This window comes from Harpia harpyja, chromosome 6, assembly GCF_026419915.1.
Source record: "Harpia harpyja isolate bHarHar1 chromosome 6, bHarHar1 primary haplotype, whole genome shotgun sequence".
NCBI lineage: Eukaryota > Metazoa > Chordata > Aves > Accipitriformes > Accipitridae > Harpia > Harpia harpyja.
In genome coordinates, this window is record NC_068945.1 from 7468131 (window position 1) to 7487823 (window position 19693).

The following is a 19693-nucleotide window of genomic DNA, read 5'->3' on the forward strand; positions in this document are numbered from 1 at the left end:
GCGGGGCGGGGGCGGGGGGAGCTGCGCTGTCGTCACCGGCCCGCGTGCCCCCCCCCGCGGACCGGCGCGGGGATGGCGCGGCCGGTGAGGAGGTACGTGCGGCGGCGGCGGAGGGGCGCGAGCCGCTGGCGCCGCGGCGGCGCCGCGTGACGTTTCCTAGAAAGGCCCCGGCGAGCGAGCGCGCGCGAGCGCCGGCGGCCGTTACCCGCTGAGGGAGCGGGCGGGCTCCCCGCCGCGCCTCACGGCCGCCGTTCTTGGCGGGCCCCGGCGGAGCCCCGCGCCTCCCTCAGCGGGCTTCTCCGTGGGCCGTTGTAACGCCGGGCTTGAGGACGGGCCCGCGCCGTTTCCCTTCCAGCGGGGGCCTCCCCCTGAGGCGGCTGCGTCCCGCGGAGAGCAGCCCCGGCGGGTGTCGGGGACCCTCGGGTGGATCCCTGGCTGAGGGGTGGGAAACGGCCTGGAAAGTGCACGGAAAACACGTTTCAAGTGCCGAAAAGTGACCCAGGAGATAATTAACCTTGAACAGTAGCGGCTCTGAGGGGGTGGGTACGTAAGGAGAATACAATGCTCCCACAACGAGCGCAACAAAAAGCACTGTTACTTCACGATTTAAAAAAAAAAGTAGAAACTCTTCCTAATAACCGCGTTGTATGCGGTAGTGCTGGTTATACATACATTTGAACACGTTGCTTTATTGTAAAACATGAGGCGCCCCAAAATCGAGTGTTAGCAAGTCAGGGTGCTCAATCTGGAAGGATTAACAGTGTTATGTTTTTTGCCACAGGAACAAGAAAATGGTTGATTATTCTCAGTTTGGGGATTTGGAAGGCGACGGTGAGTGGCGTGTTCCTGTACATAACAAAAATGCCAAACACTAATGTAACCACCCAAAATATCATCAGAGTATCTTTATTGAATTAGTTCATTGAAAAGGCTGTTAAATATTTTCTCGGGATGTAATCTGGGCACACTGTTAAATATCCTAGTACAACAAGAATATGATGGCTGTAAGCCAGAGTATAACAACAGTATGGCAGGAAACTGGTGAATACGCTGTGTCTTGTTGCAGGAAAATTGAATATTTCTCTCCCTGCCTCAGTTTTCAGTGGTAATTGGTTGCTCCATGTCCAACATGCCTATCAGTTCACAGGGTTGTAAATGAGAATATAAAGGAGATGTGAATCATCTGTACCTAGATCTAATGTTTCTCCTACAGCTCTGTATCTTGATGGGTTTTGGATTAAGGACATAGGTGTCAACTTTTGAGTTCCATTGATAAGGAAAATAGATTGCAGGCTATTTGTTTTCACGACAGCCCTCCTTTACTTCTAAGCCCTAATGGGTGTTACGCATTTTTCTTACAGAATTTGGTTGCTCTCTTGGGTTTTGGTGGGTTGGTTTGGGTTAGTTTGTTTTTTTTTTTTAATGCTGTTTGCAGGATCCGGGCAACAGTTTGAATTGGTGGGAAGGGGAGGGCAAAAGTAAATAATACTAAAGGTCTCTTGTGAATCTTGTGGATTAATGGAGATTCTTGATTTCAGGAATTTAAATGTGGTACGTGACTTTTTTTAGTTTACAAGTGACCACTTGTAATACTAAAGAAAAGTGTAAATTCTCAGAAACATTAGTGATTATCTAAGGTTCTCCATCATTTAGAGAATACTGAAGGTTATTATTTTATTCCTTATTTTACACTGTGATCTGCAATGTCTTCAGTTGGAAGAAAGGCAGTTTTCATGCCTTCTAATTTTCTTTGAAAATTGGAGAAATGCATTATATTTGATAAAAGGCAATATGAAAATGATAGAAAAAGGGGAGCAGCTGACGTTTTTTAAGAAGGGGAAAAATTCCCAAAACACCAAGAACTCTAAAAGCTGTTTAATGACAGGGATTACTATTATAATTGATTGCTGTTCAGCATATCAGAACGTGAACTTCTAGTTATTGAAAATCTGGTAACACATTGGACGTTGAAGCTTTATTGCCATACTGGTAATAAAAATTTAAATAATTACCTCTTGAATAAAAATATATGCAAAAGAGGTCTTGTTAAATTTTAATTTAAAATACATTTAAGAATAGTATAGTTGTTGTGTTCTTTAAAAATAGAATTAATTTCAAAAAGGTTATCTTTGGCACATTTTCAGTGTGCGATGAAATGAAGTTGAATGACTTCTTTTGGCCATATGGAAGAATATATCAAAACTCATTAAAGCTTGTTGCTGTTTCCCAAACAGATGAAGACTTTGCATGTATAGCTGTACATTCAAGCAAAAAATCCAGAACACAGCTCAAGGATCCAAAGAAGGAGAAAAAAGAGAAGCAAAAAAAGCCACACAAAGAATTGACTCCATCACAAAAGCAGACACCTAGTAAAAGGTAAGAAATGTTGAAATGTGGTCAACCCTGTGCAAAGATGGATTTCAATAATAGCATTTTTTTTTTTCCTAGAGTTTTAAGCAGCTAAGAAAAAACAACTAACATAGTAATGTGATAACAATTTTCAGCTTTATTGGTATTGTTGCAAATCAGGGATAATGCGATTATGCATAGAGTCAAGAAAATTTGCCTGAGTTCGGTAGTGAGCTATGTCTCTTCTGTCACACCTCTAAAAAATGCTGGCAAGTGGCCTGCATAGGCACAGAAACAGGTTTGCGTGTCTGATCTTGTCTTGATATCTCTACAGTGCAAAATAACTAACAGTTCTGAGTTACTTAAGTACTCCTAAAACTGAGAAACATAAAGACAACTTTGACTCCTTGAAGAAGAAAAAGCTTGATAGAAAATACAAAGTCAATGAAAAAAGAAATCTGATTATTTTGGTGGTAAAGTTGTGTATAAATATTACATCTCAGTGTGGTATTTCAAATAAACTTAATCACCTTTTCCTGTGATAATGCCAGTTATTAGTGCATATATATACAGTGTTTTGCAATTATAATGCTTTTAAGTATAGTGTGCTTTAAATATTAGTGCATACTTTGTCTAAGTCTTTTCAGGAAGTAGTATTCAAAACATGATATGCTATAAAGTATGTATTGAAATATTAATATCTTTACAAGTATTTGAATTTAAAGAAGTTCAGCAAGTCAGAAGTAGATCTGTAACACTCATGTCATTGTTTTATTATTTAGCATGTTTGTTGTTTTCTTTTTCCAGGATATCCTTGGATGACAAACTTTATCAAAGAGGTTTGGAAGTTGCCTTAGCCTTATCTGTCAAAGAAAATTCTGCAAATATCCTTGACGTGCAAAATTCAGAAGAACAAGGTTATTTTTCAGTTCAGTGCAACATTCTTTATTTATATGTAATGAATTCAAATGTGACTTAATTTATTTTACAGTGAAATAGGTTGAAGTCATGTTTTATTTCAAGATGTCATGATAAGGAAATGAGAATTTCTAGGTAGTGCCTGTTGTCTTACATTCTTGGTTTTTTCTGTGAGAAAAATAACTTTCTGTAAGATCTCCCAAACATATAGTTTGATTAGAGACAGCTAAAAATGTTAGCTGTTTTCATTTCTTAATATCTTGACTTTTTGTAATGTGGGTTTTGAATACTAATATTATTTTTTGTTTGTTTTCTGGATCCTGAAACAGGTAAGAATACTGAATCAGAAAATGTACATAGGAGACCCCTTTTTTCCAACTGCAGTGTAGACAGTGAACTTTTAGGTAAGTTGTTCTCATACTCTGTCTTTTCAGGAGTAGCGTTTCAAGATACATTTAAGTAGCTTATCTCTCCTTTGTTTCCATTGGTTTCTGTTTTTCACTTACATGGAAAAAAGAGTCTTTATCTTAAATAAAGACTGAAGGATGAAGGTTGCATTAATTTTTTCATTAAAAATTCAGTCCCAGTCTTAAAATGAGAAAACCTGTGGATTGCTGAATGAGATTGTTACAGATCACTAAAAGTTAGTTGGAAAAAGCAACAGACACATGATGTTTTTAGATGCTGAGTTTATTTACTTCTTCAAGAAGCTACACTTACCCTCAACTCCTTAATGGGTCCATAATGCCTAAGCAACAAATAAACATGACCAGAATATTTGCTGTGCCATTGGAAACTTTTTCGTTTTTCCAGTTTTATTTTTGGTCTTCTGCCCTTTTGTTAGTTTGATTACACATGAATGTTGATAACTTTCACAACCAAAAAGTGCAGTTTGGTCAGTTAGAAGTAAAATGAGAATCACATGAAAACAAGTGCTGATGATACGCTTCTGTATAGTATACTTCAAAATCACAAAAATGAATTCTGGGAGTCAAATACCTGCTTCTTTTTGAGAAGAAGAATAGATTTACTGTGAATTTTAATTAATTAGACCACCTTCCGCTTTCTAGGTCTCAATCAGGTTATGGATGATAACGTACCTAGGGGTGACGGTAAGCAAAGGACAGCAGCATCTAAAGTTCCAGCACATCAGAAGTTACTGACCATTGACAGCGATGACGGAGGGCATGCTACTGACTCCGAGCCAGAGTGTGTACCCAGTAAGTTCTTCTCTATAAAAACCCTCTCCTTAGATGTGCTTTGAATGTGATGCCTTCCATTTAATTTATATTTTCAGTTAAATGCATACTGCTTCTACTGTATCTTCCTTCCCTCCCTTACTGAAGCATTATCTTTTAATACTAGTGGCATCTCAGTTGCACTTTGACACTAAATCTAAACACAGCTTATTCATACACATTCCCCAAACTGGCAAAAATGATACTATTTCTCTGCATTTGCCGTAGTCTATCAGAACAGGTTTCTTCTAACCTCTTTGTCTAGGAAAGTTTCTTCTCTTTTAAAGAGCCTCCGTTCATTTTTCCAGTTGTTGTCTGGGGTTTGGATCAAAACAGTGACTCTGGAGTAGCATCAGGTGTTGGTGCTTTCAGTATTGGCTTTGTTTAAGCTTATTTAAAAAAGTAAGCAGCCTCCCTTCTTTCCTTCCTCCAATTCTCAACTCGGAAACCATGCTGTATCCAACTGGAGGTCAGTCTAGCCTTATACTCTGCTTCTGGTAGCAGCCCAGTATTGAATGTCTGCAGAATATGATAGACGTGTCTCATTCCGCAGTGGTTAATGTGTCTGTATCCTTTCTTTTATTCCTTACTGCAAGGTTTATTGGAAAATTTTTCTAGAATTGTCAGTGAAATAAAATATAAAGGGAATAATCCAGATATTCCTGTTGATAGAGAACTATTTTTAAGATTTGCTAATGTCTGGCTTTTTTAACAATAGATCTATAAAATCTTTCTTACAGCTGAAATTAGGCATAGTGTTTTTCCACTTTAAATAGTCATGACTAAGAATATGTAAAAATTGGAAGCCCTGCCAAATAACTTTAACTTTTTCATCTTGCACACATGGAATATTGGTAATTCTGCTGTTAAAATCATTATTGTATGGAGTTTATACCAGGACGTTCCATTATTAAAGTACAGAGCAAGAATTCTGTAAATACAGAATGTTTTATGGAGGCTACTTCTTTCTCAGTTCAGCATATAAATATATGCAAATTTGGTTTACTGTATCCTTAAGATATCCTGGGTTTTTATGTCCAGAATGTGATTAGAAGGCCCTGGAGTAATAGTAAATTGTATTTCCTGTAAAGAGATGACATCCTTTTTCCTTGCTGTAGGTGAGGAATCAGAAGATTCAGATTATAGTGAAGGTGATGATGAAGACTTTGCTATAGAAAAGAAGAAAGCTAAAGGAAATAAAAAGAAAACCAAACAAAAGATGCCAGCTGAAAGAGAGAAGATAACTCCCAAATCCAAGATTAATACTACAGGTAAGTTTGGACTATGAATTTGAAATAGGCTTCTTTATGATAAAAGTCCCTTTTATTTACACTGAAGGCATAGATAAATTTGGCTGACAGACTGACTGTGCAGGGCTATGATGAAAATAACTATATGCAGAGTAAAGGGAGGAGAGTAGAAAAAAATCTGAAAGAAAAAAACACTTTACAGTAAACTAACGCTCCTTGCAATAAAAGCAGACAAAAATTAATAGGCAGAGTTCACTTCTTCATATGTAACTATATCTGGCTTTTAAGAAAAGGTTAAATAACAATGAGTGATCTGAGGATTTTAAAAAAATTATAATCTCAGAGCCTCCTCTTGCAGTTGCCTTTGTGAGTTTTTAATCCAAGGATAGCTAAACAATGCTAGTTCTACTAAGCACTTGGCAAAAACCATGAAATGTGCATGCCCTTCAGAGTTAATTGTTCACTGTGTTGCTAACACAATTTATTTAAATAGCTTAAGAAGATTCTTATCGTGGTGTAATCTTGTGTCTGACTTGGTAATGTGTTTTAATTTCAGGCCTGAGTTTACAATGTGTAATTTAGTTTAAAATTAGTTTTAGTTATGACAAGGAGTGGTTTGCTTTGCGTAGCTGACAGAAGAATCTTCCCTCTTAGGAATTTGATAGGTCTTCAAGAAGAAATTGTTACATTGCTTATTTTCAAACCAGGATTGAAATTCTGGAGTAGAACAGGACTGACTGTATAAATGTATGCTGTTAAAGATGTGACAATCTAGTAACAAACCAATTATTTCACTTAATGCAGAGAGCTTGTGCTGTACAATGATCTATCATCTTATGCAGTGTGATGATTTCTCTGCTAAAGAGTATCTTTCTAAGGTCACTTTTATTTTCCAACTAAGTATCGCCTGTAGTTTCACCTTCACGGATAACAGAAGAAAAGTCTGATCCAACACAAAAGAAGATGTCCAGTTCTTCAGAACCGGTTGGGAAGCCTCTACATACATCAAGTCCTGTAACACAGAAGAAGCCTAAATGGATACCACCAGGTACCTGTAAGATTATAACTATAAATGGATACATTAGTTGACTTAAGTTTTTAGCAAACTCTCCTAAGAGCAAACAAACAAATAAACAGTATTTCAGAAAAATGACTGCCCCCTTATAATGAAAGGAATTCTTTTGACCTTAGATTTAAAAAAAAAGAAAAAACAAGAAAGCAAAGCTATCTCCGTGCTTCTTTTCCTCTTACAGCATTATCCTTAATTCCTTTATGTGGGGGCATTAATAAAATATTTTCCAGAGTGTGGATCAAGTCTTAATCAAGAGATTGTTTTGTGGCCATTTCTCTCTTATTAAGAGCTTTCTTTATCTCTAGTACGTGCTGCATTATTATCTATTCTAAACAATATTAGAAAAATGTTGGAGCATTTTAACTGCTCTAGTGAAGCAAATACTTAGAGGCTTTATTTTCTTAAGGTGTTTGAGCATGCTGCTGCTGAATCCTGCCTCTTACTTTGATTTTCCTTCATATTTACTCTTCTTTTCTGTACGTGTTCGTTCTGTTGGCTCCTTTCTCTCAAGCCTTCTTTTCCCACTTGGAATTGTGTTCAGTTGTGTAATTCACTGTGGAGCACCTGAAAAGGCATAGTACAGTGGGAACGGTTTTTATGTGCTTGTCCAGTGTCGCTCCAGTGTACTGCTGGTTAATTAAAACTGTGCACCTTACCTGCTGCATTGGCTCCCAAATAGATTGATTCCTGGTGAGTACGCTGATTTTCATGTGCCTCTGTGGTATGTTGTTGAGACCTTTTTGCAATACCTTCAGAATACTGTTTTTGTTCTGCGATGAAAACTATAAAAAGAAAACAATATACGATTTTTTTTCCCCCTTTAAACCTCTTACACCTTCTTTTTTGTTTTAAAAATTTTTTCAGCTGCATCAGGAAGCAGTAATAACTCTATGAAATATGTTTCTGTTAAGTCACCTACTCAGTGTCTTAGACTCGGCCTCTCCAGACTAGCAAGAGTCAAACCACTGCATCCCAGTGCTACCAGCAGTTAAGTGGTCAGTGACAAGGTGCCACGTGAAGGAAAAGACTTTGGAAAGTGTTTTGCTTGTAAATAGAGGGTGGGCAGCAAAAGCTTCATGGCATCGTCCATTTTGGAGGACTGTTGTTTATGTACGTGTCAAATACTAGAATGAGTTTTTATTCTGCAAAATGCTAGGCATCCTTAAGTGCTACTGAATAATAATATTATTTAATCAAGGTGACATCTGGGTTACCAGCTCTGATGTATGATAGAGGTGTGGGTTTGTGATAATTTTAATTCTCTGATAATCTAAACTCTTGGCATTAAAATAGTCTAGACAGCACTATGTCAGCTACAGAATTTGATATCTCAGATGGATTCTTAACACAAGTGAAAGTCACAGTTTAAAAAATATTTCTTGGAAGAGTTAAGTTATCACTTTCCACCCCCTTCTTGGAAAATTTGTCACCACTCTCAAAATCTGTTAATGTTTGCATGTCTTACATGTGTATTTTAATGAAGTTTTATGTATTATAGATATAAATGTTTTTTAGAATGTTGTATTTTTAAAAAAACTAAAATAAAATACTTTATATAATCAGTCATATTAATTGACTTTATTAATTTTGAAAATCACTTCTAAATTTTGGCTACAGTCCAGCAAATATTTTTGCATGCGCAGACTGTTGCTGGAAGTCAGCAGCATTAGTCAGGCTCAGACAGTGAGGATTTTGCTTTGAGCTCTTTGGTCTTCGTTGAAGACAATGGTACCATGCACAGTTAGTGGATTTTGTAAAGCGTTGAAGTGGTAAGTTACTGAGTAACGAGACTGAGCTTTCAAACTTATTAGTCCACAGTGTAAATAATTTCTTATCTAAGCATATTGATGATGTCAGATGACACAGAAGATGCATTTCTCCCTGTATTACTCAAGGGATCTGGTCATGACTGAGTGAACTGCCTTAACAAAGGAATGTATAGCCCTATTGAGAGTAATTACATAGACAAAAGCATGGTGCTGCCTAAAGTAAAACTATGGTGTGGCAAATTACTTTTTAACTGTATAGTAGTTACATTATTAGAACAAGATACTAATAGATGCAAGTTTATTAAAAACAATATGCATATTACCTTATGGAAGGAATGAGAAGAAATCTGTAGATGAAAATGTTTTTCAGAATCAAGGAAACATGGGCATTGTGACATATAATCTCACATCATCTGCATTTGGGATTCCTGGCATGGAATCACATAGCCCTGAGTGAAGTATGATCCAGTGAGCTGGGCTAAGTGAGTTGAGGAGGGAAGGCATGTGCCTGCAGCCTCTAGCGCTTGCCTGACTTGGTCGTGAGTTGTCTTAGCTTGCTAAAACAGCACGTCGAAAAAACAGAAGTTTGCAGCATGTTGCCATCAGATGAGCTTGAAACTGCTCCCAAACACAGGTGAAGCAGGAGTACCCACAGGAGGAAAGGTAGGTGTCCAAGAATAATGCTTGTGACAACTAGTTTGTAATGCATATGTTACGTTATTCCTCTCCTTGATTCCCTTTCTTTGTGCTTACTTACATAGCCCCTTTCTGAAGTGTACAGTGGATAAGCGGCTGCAGCAAAACGGGAAACACAGAGAGCCTTGGGCTTACACAATTTTCAGTCTGTCACCTGTACTTGAGCCCCTCCTTAAGTCTGTATGGGTTTCCAGTTCATGAGGATTTTCTAGTATTTCTCTGCTTTTTTTTGCTGTGAAAATTGCACATAGGCAATTAGAAAAAATGTCTTTGAAAGGGAAGTTGTAAATGTTCTTGATTGTATGTTTCAAAGCTACTCTGTACCTGACCTGCAGAAAACAGGTTTGCTGGTAGGTGGAGATTATTTTTATAAAAGATGACTTCTTTTGTGTCCTAGGTCATTAAAGGACATGGTCAAAAGCAGCCAAATTGATTTAGGGGCTGTAATTGTTAGGGGGTTTTTTTTCTGTTAGTAACAGAGAGGTTGTCTGTGTTATTCCAGCTGCCTTCAACCTTGGAAAACTATTTTTTTGCTGAAAATAACATTTACAGATCTCTCATTGCTCTTAATTTTAAACAACGCTACATAGAACTGTCCATGCATCATTTCTCCACTGCTTGCACAACGGTATGACATGAAATGTGTTTTGATTTCAATTTGTAAAGCAATCAGAAAGTGTGTTGATTTGCATGTCAGAGTTCACAGTTTTCGCATAGTTGCTGTTTTAGAACTGCACCTGTATTAGTAAAAAAGTAAGAACAAGATTGTTAAAGAAGAGATCACTATTTGTAGATGCAAACTTTGCTGCCAACTCATCAAAGTCACAACGGTTAGTAGGTGCCCTGTCCGATCTAGAGATCACCTCTTGCTTCAGAACAGCAGAGGGTTTTTCCAGTGCTGATTGCCACTCCGGATATGCAGTATTCCTCGTGATGGAGTCAACTGTGAGGTAGTTGAAAGCTGCCTTTGTGCAGCTGTGTGAGTGGTTCGTTTGCTATGCCCACGGGGATGCAGGTTGGTTATACAGAGCAGGGCTGCATCACAAAAACACTCTGCAGAATTCCACCAGCATGAAGACACCGTGCTCCAAGACATAGGCTTGGTCTGAGACAAGCTTAAAAAAACCTGTGAAAAATGGCTAAAATTCAGGGACACAGCAGTGCGAAATTGCTTTGAATATTCATAAAGCAGATGTACGTACCTCCAGACATTCGGTGTCATCAGAGCATCTCTCACTTCCTACCCTCTTTGAGAGTACTGATAATGCCACGAAAAGAGAGGAGAAAATCGCCAGACAAACAAGACCAGCAGAAACCTAGAAAGCAAAAGTTAAAATGAAGTACTGCAGATTGGTGGGATCAATCTGTGCGTCTGGGGACACCCACAGCACCTCTTCACTCTCTGTGCCCCTCTAGAGAATAGTGGTTGGGAGTTTCACAGAAAACATGTCTCTGCACTAAGATCTGTGAATGACAGTTAATACTAATGCTGACATGTTATCACGTTGTTTGAATCTCTCTATGAAGTATTATTCTTCCTCTTCCTCAAAATGTTAACCAACTCATGGATATTGTCTTAATACAGTTTTATCAGTCTGAGTTTTTCCTTTGTGTTTCTCCATCTTGTCCTCTTGTTTCAGGCAACACGTCTGGGAAGCAACATGTAAGAATATAAAAATTTTGCAGCTGAGAAATTAATGCAACTTAACTGACTAGCAGTTCTTACTGAGCAATCACTTCCATTCTTTAGCATTATCTTATAGAATATGGTATGTGCAGGGGATGATATGTGTCAAATCTCTATGAAATATGAAAAATCACTAGCTGCCACTAAATACTTAGTCAAATACATGTGCTACTACCATCATCCTTAATCCATGCCTTTGCAAAGCGTTCAGTTAATGGCTTCACTCTTTTGCTTGCAGATTTTGTTGTTTATTTGCTGTTGACATATTATCAGTCACGCTACCATCATAAGACAAAACCCACTATTTCAACTTCCATTATTTCTGAAAAAAACCCTGAATTTACTTTTGATTCAGAAGTTCTCAGCTTGTGAATAATTCATTATATGATTCAAAAGGTCTGGAACCCAGCCCTCATTTCCCTGGTCTGTATTAGTTATTCTCAGATATTCTGTTAATGTGAAATTCTGTATCTTTTGAGTAGCTAAATAATACAGGTGTAACTTAATGCTTACTCAGAGCCATGGGATTTAATAAGGGAAACAAACCTTTTCCTGTTATTTTTATAATAGGAAAAAAAATGCCCAAATGCCATTTCCTGAGATCAATTGCATCAGGAATTCCATAAACTGCTCTTCAATTTTCGACAGAGGGGTTGGGTGTAATTTACAAGATGCACTATCTCTAAGCAGATAAATGTAATCCCTCTTTCATATTTGATCACTTTTGTAGTCTCAACTTTCTTTTACCCAACAGACTGGTAACGTATCAGTGCAAACCACAAAGATGAAAAACCAGTGTTACCACTTCCTGTGATCCTCTGTTCAGAAACTGCTCTTTGCATTTTAAAATGCTTTGTCCTGCTACTTCAATGAATTATTGGTCTGTCTCCACTCATGTGTGGCATCATTCTCTTGAGAGAAAGCCAAAAAGCTGTGAAAAAAACCAGATCTTATTTGAATTAAAGCTGTTTCTGCTGTGCTGAATCTTTCAGTCCTCACACACCCAATATTCACGACACTTATGTACATTTTAAACAAAGACTTTGAGCATGCGCTGTTCACATACATTTGGGATATTGAAAATCTGAAATTTCAGTTTCTTATCTTGTGGGGTTTTTTGCCACCGTTTATTTTAATTGCTTTTGAATATAACTAGTCTCTAAAAAGTTAGTTTTCCCTAGCCTTGATTGAATAAGAGCACAAAAGGACTGTGTGTAAAAGACAGGATCTACATGTTCCTTAGTGTATTTAAGCTGCGTTCTATTTAATGCTCAGGCATCTCAATTCTTCTCACCAAATTCTTTTTCATAATTACAGTCCTTGGGGCCAAGGCAATCATATTTATGGTGTCATTAAAAATTATAAGACTGACGAACAAAGAAATCATCTGACATGTGAGACAATAGAACTGATCAAACATAAAAGACAGATGATATTTATCTGCTTGGAGATAGACCATCTTGTAAAGTAGAGCCAAAGACGACAGATTATCTTTCTGTTTCCCTCCTTGAACAGATGAGAGATCTTACTTGGGTATTTCATGTTTTTTTACTTCCAGTAAATCTGTGTAAATCTTGCTTTCATTCTGTTAATTTTGCAGGATTCATTAAACTGAAGGTTTCTAAAGAGTTATAATCAGGTAGTTCTTTTAGAAGTACCTTGTGAACCCCATCTCAGCAGAAACATTAGAAGATAGGTGCACATTTCTTAGAATGCAAACAGAAGCTTGTAACTATGTAGGAAATCAACATTAGAGGGCAGTACATTAAGTTATTATTCCAGTAGAGTAGAGCTATATGGTTCTCCAGCCGTACAGCTATATGGTTAACATTTGTATTTGCAAAGTGTACACATATCAAAGAGTTGGATGACGTATGTGAGCATCAGAGGATGTAAATAGCAATAATGCACTACAATGACATTAGGAAAAAGAGATAAAAACAGACAGTGGGACTATTAGGTGGTAGTTGCCAGTGTAGTTAGCTGTTCCTCAGGTCTGCTGTAGATTTTTTGAATGTATGTAGTATTTTGGCAGAAGCCAAAATAAGAATGAAGACATTCAGATACCTATACTGTACTTGCACCAGGAGTGACTGGCACTTCTCAGTTATCAACAGCCTAGCATTTGATTATTCAGTGACAGGGAGTCTTAGAAAAGTAAGATTCGACTCTAATTCCTATAGAAAAAAAAATACACACTGATTTGAGGATGAACTTACAAATTTTTTCCATATTTGATGCCTATGATTCCTTGAACACAAGTGTGTTATAAAAAATGCAATTATCACTTAATAAATAAAATATTACATTATATTACAGTACTAGTGCCCTAATGTATCTTGCAGCTTTAAATGCCTAATATGGTTTGCTGAACAGGAAAAAAAATACCCAGAAGGTATTCTAACTATTTTCAAACTATTTCTTTTGAATCCAAAATATCTAGAATAGAAAAACAAATAGAAATTTAATAAGTATTAACCATCTTACCTTTTGTCAAAGTATATCAACAACACAGTTTTACTCTAATACATTTTCTTAGATGAAGTGAGTAATAATGTTAGTAGGTATTTCCTGCATTATTTCATCCACTTATAAGCTTTAACGTATAGTTCTTTTCCAGATGTTTGCTATCATTTTTCTCAAGCATGGTAAGTCAACCCCTACCTGGGTAAAAATCATATTGATGTAATTTGTGAGTATGGTCCAGCTGATTCAGTTTCTCTGTCACCACGTCATAGGAACAAAGTTACCTACAAGTCAGAACATGTAAGAATAAGCAGATCTGTCATCTTCCCCAGCATAGCTAAGTTGGGAAAAGGGATGCATTCAGCACAACCAAAGGTAAGAGAACTGCATAGACCTCAGAAGTTGGAGGCATAGATTTACCAGTAATTCAGAATGCCATAGTGCTTCCCTGTATTGAAATTAGGTGGCAATCGGCAGCTCTTGTCCAGGTCCAGATGGTATACAGTCATTCAAATCCCCCTTCATTCTCTATGCTCCTCTCACAAAGGCTGGCTGCAATTGTGAACTTGTACTTGAAGCAGTACAGGGAAATCTGTCTTATTGTGCCTTAAGACAAACCACTCTCTTAAGGAGTCAGAGAGGAACAAGGCCCCTACAGTGGCAGGGTAGACCATGTCTTACCTTGCCTTGTTCCTTTCCCCTTATGCATTTGATTGCTGTCTCGAGAAGCCACTTCTCTCCTGATTTTGCCTGTGTAGGGTGTTCAGAAGAGCACGGTAGGTGGCTCTCACCCCCCTTCACAGCCTGGCACCCCATGTTCTTCAGTGCATTGCACCTCCCAGCTTCCTCTGTGACACAGCCAACGTATTCTTGACCACCTTCTACCGTTGTTGCCCAAAGATAGTCCAAAGTTTTCAAAGATGTGTTGATCTGTCTCCTTGATGGCTGAAGGAGACCCAGAGGTCTATTGACTGGGGGAACTGCTAACTGTGGGTTCCCTGTGTGAAAACAAAAAGTGATAGTGATAATGCAAAATCCTCAAATAATCTTCTCTTCCAAAATTGATATTTTTTTCTAACTCAGGGCTGCACAAATAATAGAAAAATAAATTTGTTGCTCTACACAATCATTTATCTATTTTAACCTACACTAGTAAGCGAGCCATATTGTGCCATGTGTTACACGTCTTGGTTTATTATAAAGAGGATTGGAATGATTGTGTTTTCCTGGAGGACCATGAGTGGAGTGATGATCCATATGCAACATGAGGAAAGTAGTCTTTTTTTTTTCTTCTAGACGTCAATGAAAGTGAGGGAATCAGTCACTGAGAGACTCGTGGCGATAGCAATAGAATAAGAATGAGAAAAAAAATCAAAATCATATCTTTTTTGTATTAAATGTTTGTTCCAATCAAATTTGACATAAGGGACAACTTTCATGTATCAAGAGTTTCACAGGTGTCTAAAAGACTCAGACTGCAGAATAGCTGCCTGGCTCGTACATGAACTCAAGTAATCGCAGTACTCCTGATGTTGTCAATTCAGTCTCAATAATAAGTCATTAAATGTGGAATTCATAGCTGGTTTCACGATATTGTGATTTCTTTCGGGTGCTACTTGTGATTTTCACTTTGGCTGGATTAGTCAAGTCCTGATTAATTATTCAAATTCTGATGATGTTGATTCTTGTCAATAAAAATAACCTCTGCTTGAGTGTTGACAATGATTCTTTTAATTATCATCAACATTTTGGTATAGATTTTGATCTGTTATTTTGGTGCTACCAAGGAAAATCAGTGATCCAAAGAACCGACTGCTGGAAATATTAATGCTTGTGTGGACCTTCTTATTGAATAGCTACGCTTCATGGAATATGAAAGGAACAAAACGTAAGAAACTAGAAGTTAAACAAGTTCCTGCTATATATAACATGCTGTACAGTCATTTCAAAATTAAGTAAGACTGAAGATTGTTAACACTGCCTCAGCTAATGTTTCACAGCTCTATGGAGGAGGGACACACACTTTTACTTTCTTTCAAACGTAATCACAAGAGGGATAGCCCCTCAATATTTAATAAAAGTCCATTTTAAAATAATAAAGTGGACAAAGTTTTTAGGTTGACACAGAATTCATGGCTAAGAATTATTCACAAGCTGTAAGACAGTATCTCTTTTTCTCTTTTCCTCCTGACATCTATTTTTCTCACCTGGTAGGGCTGCCTTTGAGACCATGAACTCTTACAAATTGAGAATATCAATTGTTCTACTTTTAAAAATGCCAGCAAAAGAGGCCACAGCTTGCTGAGATATTTCTGTGCTTCCAGTTTAAATGCCAGACAGTAATGGCAGTGTCAAAGCACAACAGAGATGCTACCAACAGGGTAGTTCCATCAGCAGGGTGAGGCAGCATGAACTGACAACCACTGCTGAAAGAGGCACTCAAATACCTCCCTGACCCTGATCACTTAACCACAAGGAATGTTTCTGCCACTGTACGGTGAATTGGAAGAGGACTGATGCAGGTTGAAACTAAGCTGAGTTTGTTTTGCTGGTTTAATTTTAACCTGAGTTATTTTTTGATCCAATTTATTGTAAGACTTCAGAAACATTTGTGCTGGCATGAAGAAGGGGACAGCTGAGGATTAAGAATAAATAGCAAAGGGAGAAGCAGACTTCTCCCCCTGCCTCTCCAGCCCCCTTTTAGCAACAGTGTTGGTTTGAAATGCTCATGAAACTACAGTGCTCTTCTCCGTCCTGCTGTACTCTGTCTCAGTCTGCAGGAAAAGACATCTTGGACATCTCCTTGTAGTTCTCAATTGTTCTTGGTCTGGACCTATCCAGACTGCTGTTATTAATTCTAAATCTTAGGTTTGTGTATGAAAAAGTAATGTTTTTTGAAATGTGTGTTAATTAAACTGGGGGGGGGGGGGGCAGACAATAGCAATGTTAGATATATGTATTTTCTTCTGTATTTGGCATTTTATCTGCGATAGCACGTCCCAGTAGGAAAAGATATGGTATGTGAGGGATATCTGCTAATTACCTACATTTTATCCTCTCAGAATATGACCTTGAATTTCAACTAACACAGTTCAGGAAATTCATTCTTAACAACAGCAATATCATTTAGGCCACCAGGTCCAGAACTTTGAGGTTTACTTCAAAGCCATCTGAAACTGTGATCAGTCTTGATTTCAGGAGGCTTTTGGTCAGGTCTTTTGAGGATAATACCCAGTAATAACTAAGATTGTAGATTTTTTCTTTTTTTTTTTTAATAAATTATTTCCTGGTGACCTTGGAAAAGCCCAGCAGAATTCACTGCATGGAGCAATTCTAAGTTGACCTGTGGTGGATACCCTAGGAAGAACTTAAAGGCATCATTGTGTGCTCACTGCTTGGCATACAGAGACTTAATTTTACCTGTGATCTTTTGCACTTGGTCACTTTTTTTTTTAACAAGGTGGATAATTTCTCCTGGTATGAGGGGGTATCTCTTTTTAAGAGGGAGCCAAGGTAATGAGAGTTGCCTTTTAGGGTGGCTGAGCCATATATTCTTCAATGTAGAAGAGTTTGGCTGAGCATTAAATATGTCTTTGTTTAATCAGGTCATGGCAAGAGGACACAAGGGCTTTCAGCACTGAAAACTGCTTTAGCCTCAAATGTAGCAAGACAATAGAATTATACCAATTTAACGTGCTGAGTTTCTTGCTTCCTGCACCGGTGTCCAAATAGTGTTGTTATAGTGCCCTTAAGGACTATTAGTTGAAGACTCACAGGCATTTTTGTTTCCCCGTTTTCCATTTATGGTGACAATTCATACTTAGTTATGCTTGGTCATAAGATTCCAAAGTTAAAAAAGAATAATCTTTCCTTTCCCAGACCTCTATTTCAATCCCATAAGCTGGAGAGCTCCAGTGGAAATGCTTATATTCTGAAATCTTTTGAGTGGTTTTTGAATTTTCAAAAGATAGAACCTCATCCATAGAAATTCTACTGAAATTGATTACATTCACTGCCTCCAGTGTACAGTTTGCTTGATTATGGGTTACTCTGGCTGTGATGGGTTAACCGTGGCTGGATGCCAGGTGCCCACCAGAGCCGTTCTATCACTCCCCCTCCTTCTCAACTGGACAGGGGAGAGAAAATATAACAAAGAGCTTGTGGGTCGAGATAAGGATAGGAGAGATCACTCACCAATTACCATCACGGGCAAAACAGACTCAGTTTGGGGAAAAATTAACTTGATTTATTGCAAATCAACCGGAGTAGGGTAATGAGAAATAAAACCAAATCTCAGAACACCTTCCCTCCACCCCTCCCTTCTTCCCGGGCAGAACTTCACTCCCGGATTCTCTACCAACCCCCCAGCGGCACAGGGGGACGGGGATGGGGTTTACGGTCAGTTCATCACATGTTATTTTCTGCCGCTTCATCCTCCTCAGGGGGAGGACTCATCACACTCTTCCCCTGCTCCAGCGTGGGGTCCCACCCACGGGAGACAGTCCTCCACGAACTTCTCCAACGTGGGTCCTTCCCACGGGCTGCAGTTCTTCACGAACTGCTCCAGCGTGGGTCCTTTCCACGGTGTGCAGTCCTTCAGGCACAGACTGCTCCAGCGTGGGCCCCCCACGGGGTCACAAGTCCTGCCAGAAAATCTGCTCCGTGGGCTCCTCTCTCCACAGATCCGCAGGTCCTGCCAGGAGCCTGCTCCAGTGTGGGGTTCCCACGGGGTCACAGCCTCCTTCGGGAACCCACCTGCTCCGGCGTGGGGTCCTCCCCGGGCTGCAGGTGGAGATCTGCTCCACCGTGGACCTCCATGGGCTGCAGGGGGACAGCCTGCGTCACCATGGTCTTCCCCACGGGCTGCAGGGGAATCTCTGCTCCGGCGCCTGGAGCATCTCCTCCCCCTCCTTCTTCACTGACCTTGGTGTCCGCAGGGTTGTTTCTCTTACATGTTCTCACTCCTCTCTCCGGCTGCCGAATACCGCCGTCCCAACTTTTTTTCCTTCTTAAAAATGTTATCACAGAGGCGTTACCACTATCGCTGATTGGCTCGGCCTTGGCCGGCGGCGGGTCCGTCTTAGAGCCGGCTGGTATGGGCTCTCTCGAACACAGGGGAAGCTTCCAGCAGCTTCTTACAGAAGCCACCCCTGTAACCCCCCCCCCCCCCGCTACCAAAACCTTGCCACACAAAACCAATACACTGGCTTTAACAAATCTTTGAGTAGTGCTTGTTAAAGGTTATAACCTTTTCAGGAAATTGAAGATAAGATGGAAATCGTCATGATAGGTTTATATAATCTGTAACCTTTAGAGTTTTAAAATTCTACTTCTCCGTGACCACTCCAGCATTCATTGAATTTAGGTGTATCTTACGTCAAAGGCATTGATTTTCTGCAGGACATGATGTATGCTAAAGCTCTGTGTCCACGTATATGAAGACATAGCAGGTTTGTCATAATAATCTTAATAATATCTAGTAGTTCTGTAGTGGTTTTAGGTAGAACTCAATTCCCAACAAGAGAACAAAGATGGTCTCTTTGGCTGTGTTCACATGGCTGTGCAGAAGTAACCATGAAGCCACTGCCAGCTTTGGAGAAGCAGCCCAGCTGGTATGCTTGAGAAAAAGATCCCTAAGTGAACACTTCGGAGCTCATTTTCCTGCCGTGCGGATGGGTCTTGCTGCTCTTGTGCCTTGCCTGGCTGCCCCCACCCGTTCCATCTGCCCTTCTGACAGATCCCCGCAGCCGGCGTTGAGCAGACACGGTGGCCCAAAGCCTTTTCTAGGAAGGTTGAAGTGTGCCCACAAAGCAAAGGCAGATGATATATATTTACTAAGAGCCGGCTGAATTTAGGCTACCTGCAAAGGAACTGTAAATGTGAAGTGGAGAGCTGCCAAAGTTCCTGGGAACATTTAAATCAGCAAGATATAGATATAGCACTGAATAGTTTTGAGACCATCATTTAAAGAAAAATCATGGTCTGTATGGGATATATTTTCCACCTTTAATTATGCAGTTGTATACAGAAGGTCTGATTCTCCTCATTTATCACCTTTGTGCACTGTATCTTCATTAGCCCCAGTGAGGTTGTAATAAAAAATAAGTGATAATAGAGTCTATGTTCTCTGCTGAACTGTGTATACTTTGGAACATGAGTGAGCTTGTCTCTGCTGAGATCGGCTCCTGCTTCCCCTTTTTTCATTCGCTTTGATTCATCTTTCTTGCCAAAGAAATTTGGAGGCAGAT

General features: G+C 39.1%; 1 protein-coding gene across 2 annotated transcripts; it reads left to right on the forward strand.

Moving 5' to 3' along the window:
* Positions 1-13: 13 nt before the first annotated feature.
* RAD51AP1 (RAD51 associated protein 1) lies at positions 14-8393 on the forward strand. 2 transcript variants are annotated; one of them, XR_008235453.1, is made up of 10 exons: positions 14-92; positions 782-831; positions 2235-2376; positions 3157-3266; positions 3597-3671; positions 4338-4487; positions 5624-5776; positions 6657-6803; positions 7339-7517; positions 7692-7813. XR_008235453.1 is itself a non-coding variant. In XM_052788750.1 (9 exons), the coding sequence occupies exons 1-9, from the start codon at positions 73-75 to the stop codon at positions 7817-7819; spliced, it is 975 nt and encodes a 324-aa protein (XP_052644710.1). In that variant the 5' UTR covers positions 15-72; the 3' UTR covers positions 7820-8393. The 2 variants fall into 2 exon arrangements, 1 of the variants encoding a protein (XP_052644710.1); XM_052788750.1 differs by lacking the exon at positions 7339-7517 and having other exon boundaries at positions 15-92; positions 7692-8393.
* The last annotated feature ends 11300 nt before the right edge of the window (positions 8394-19693 follow it).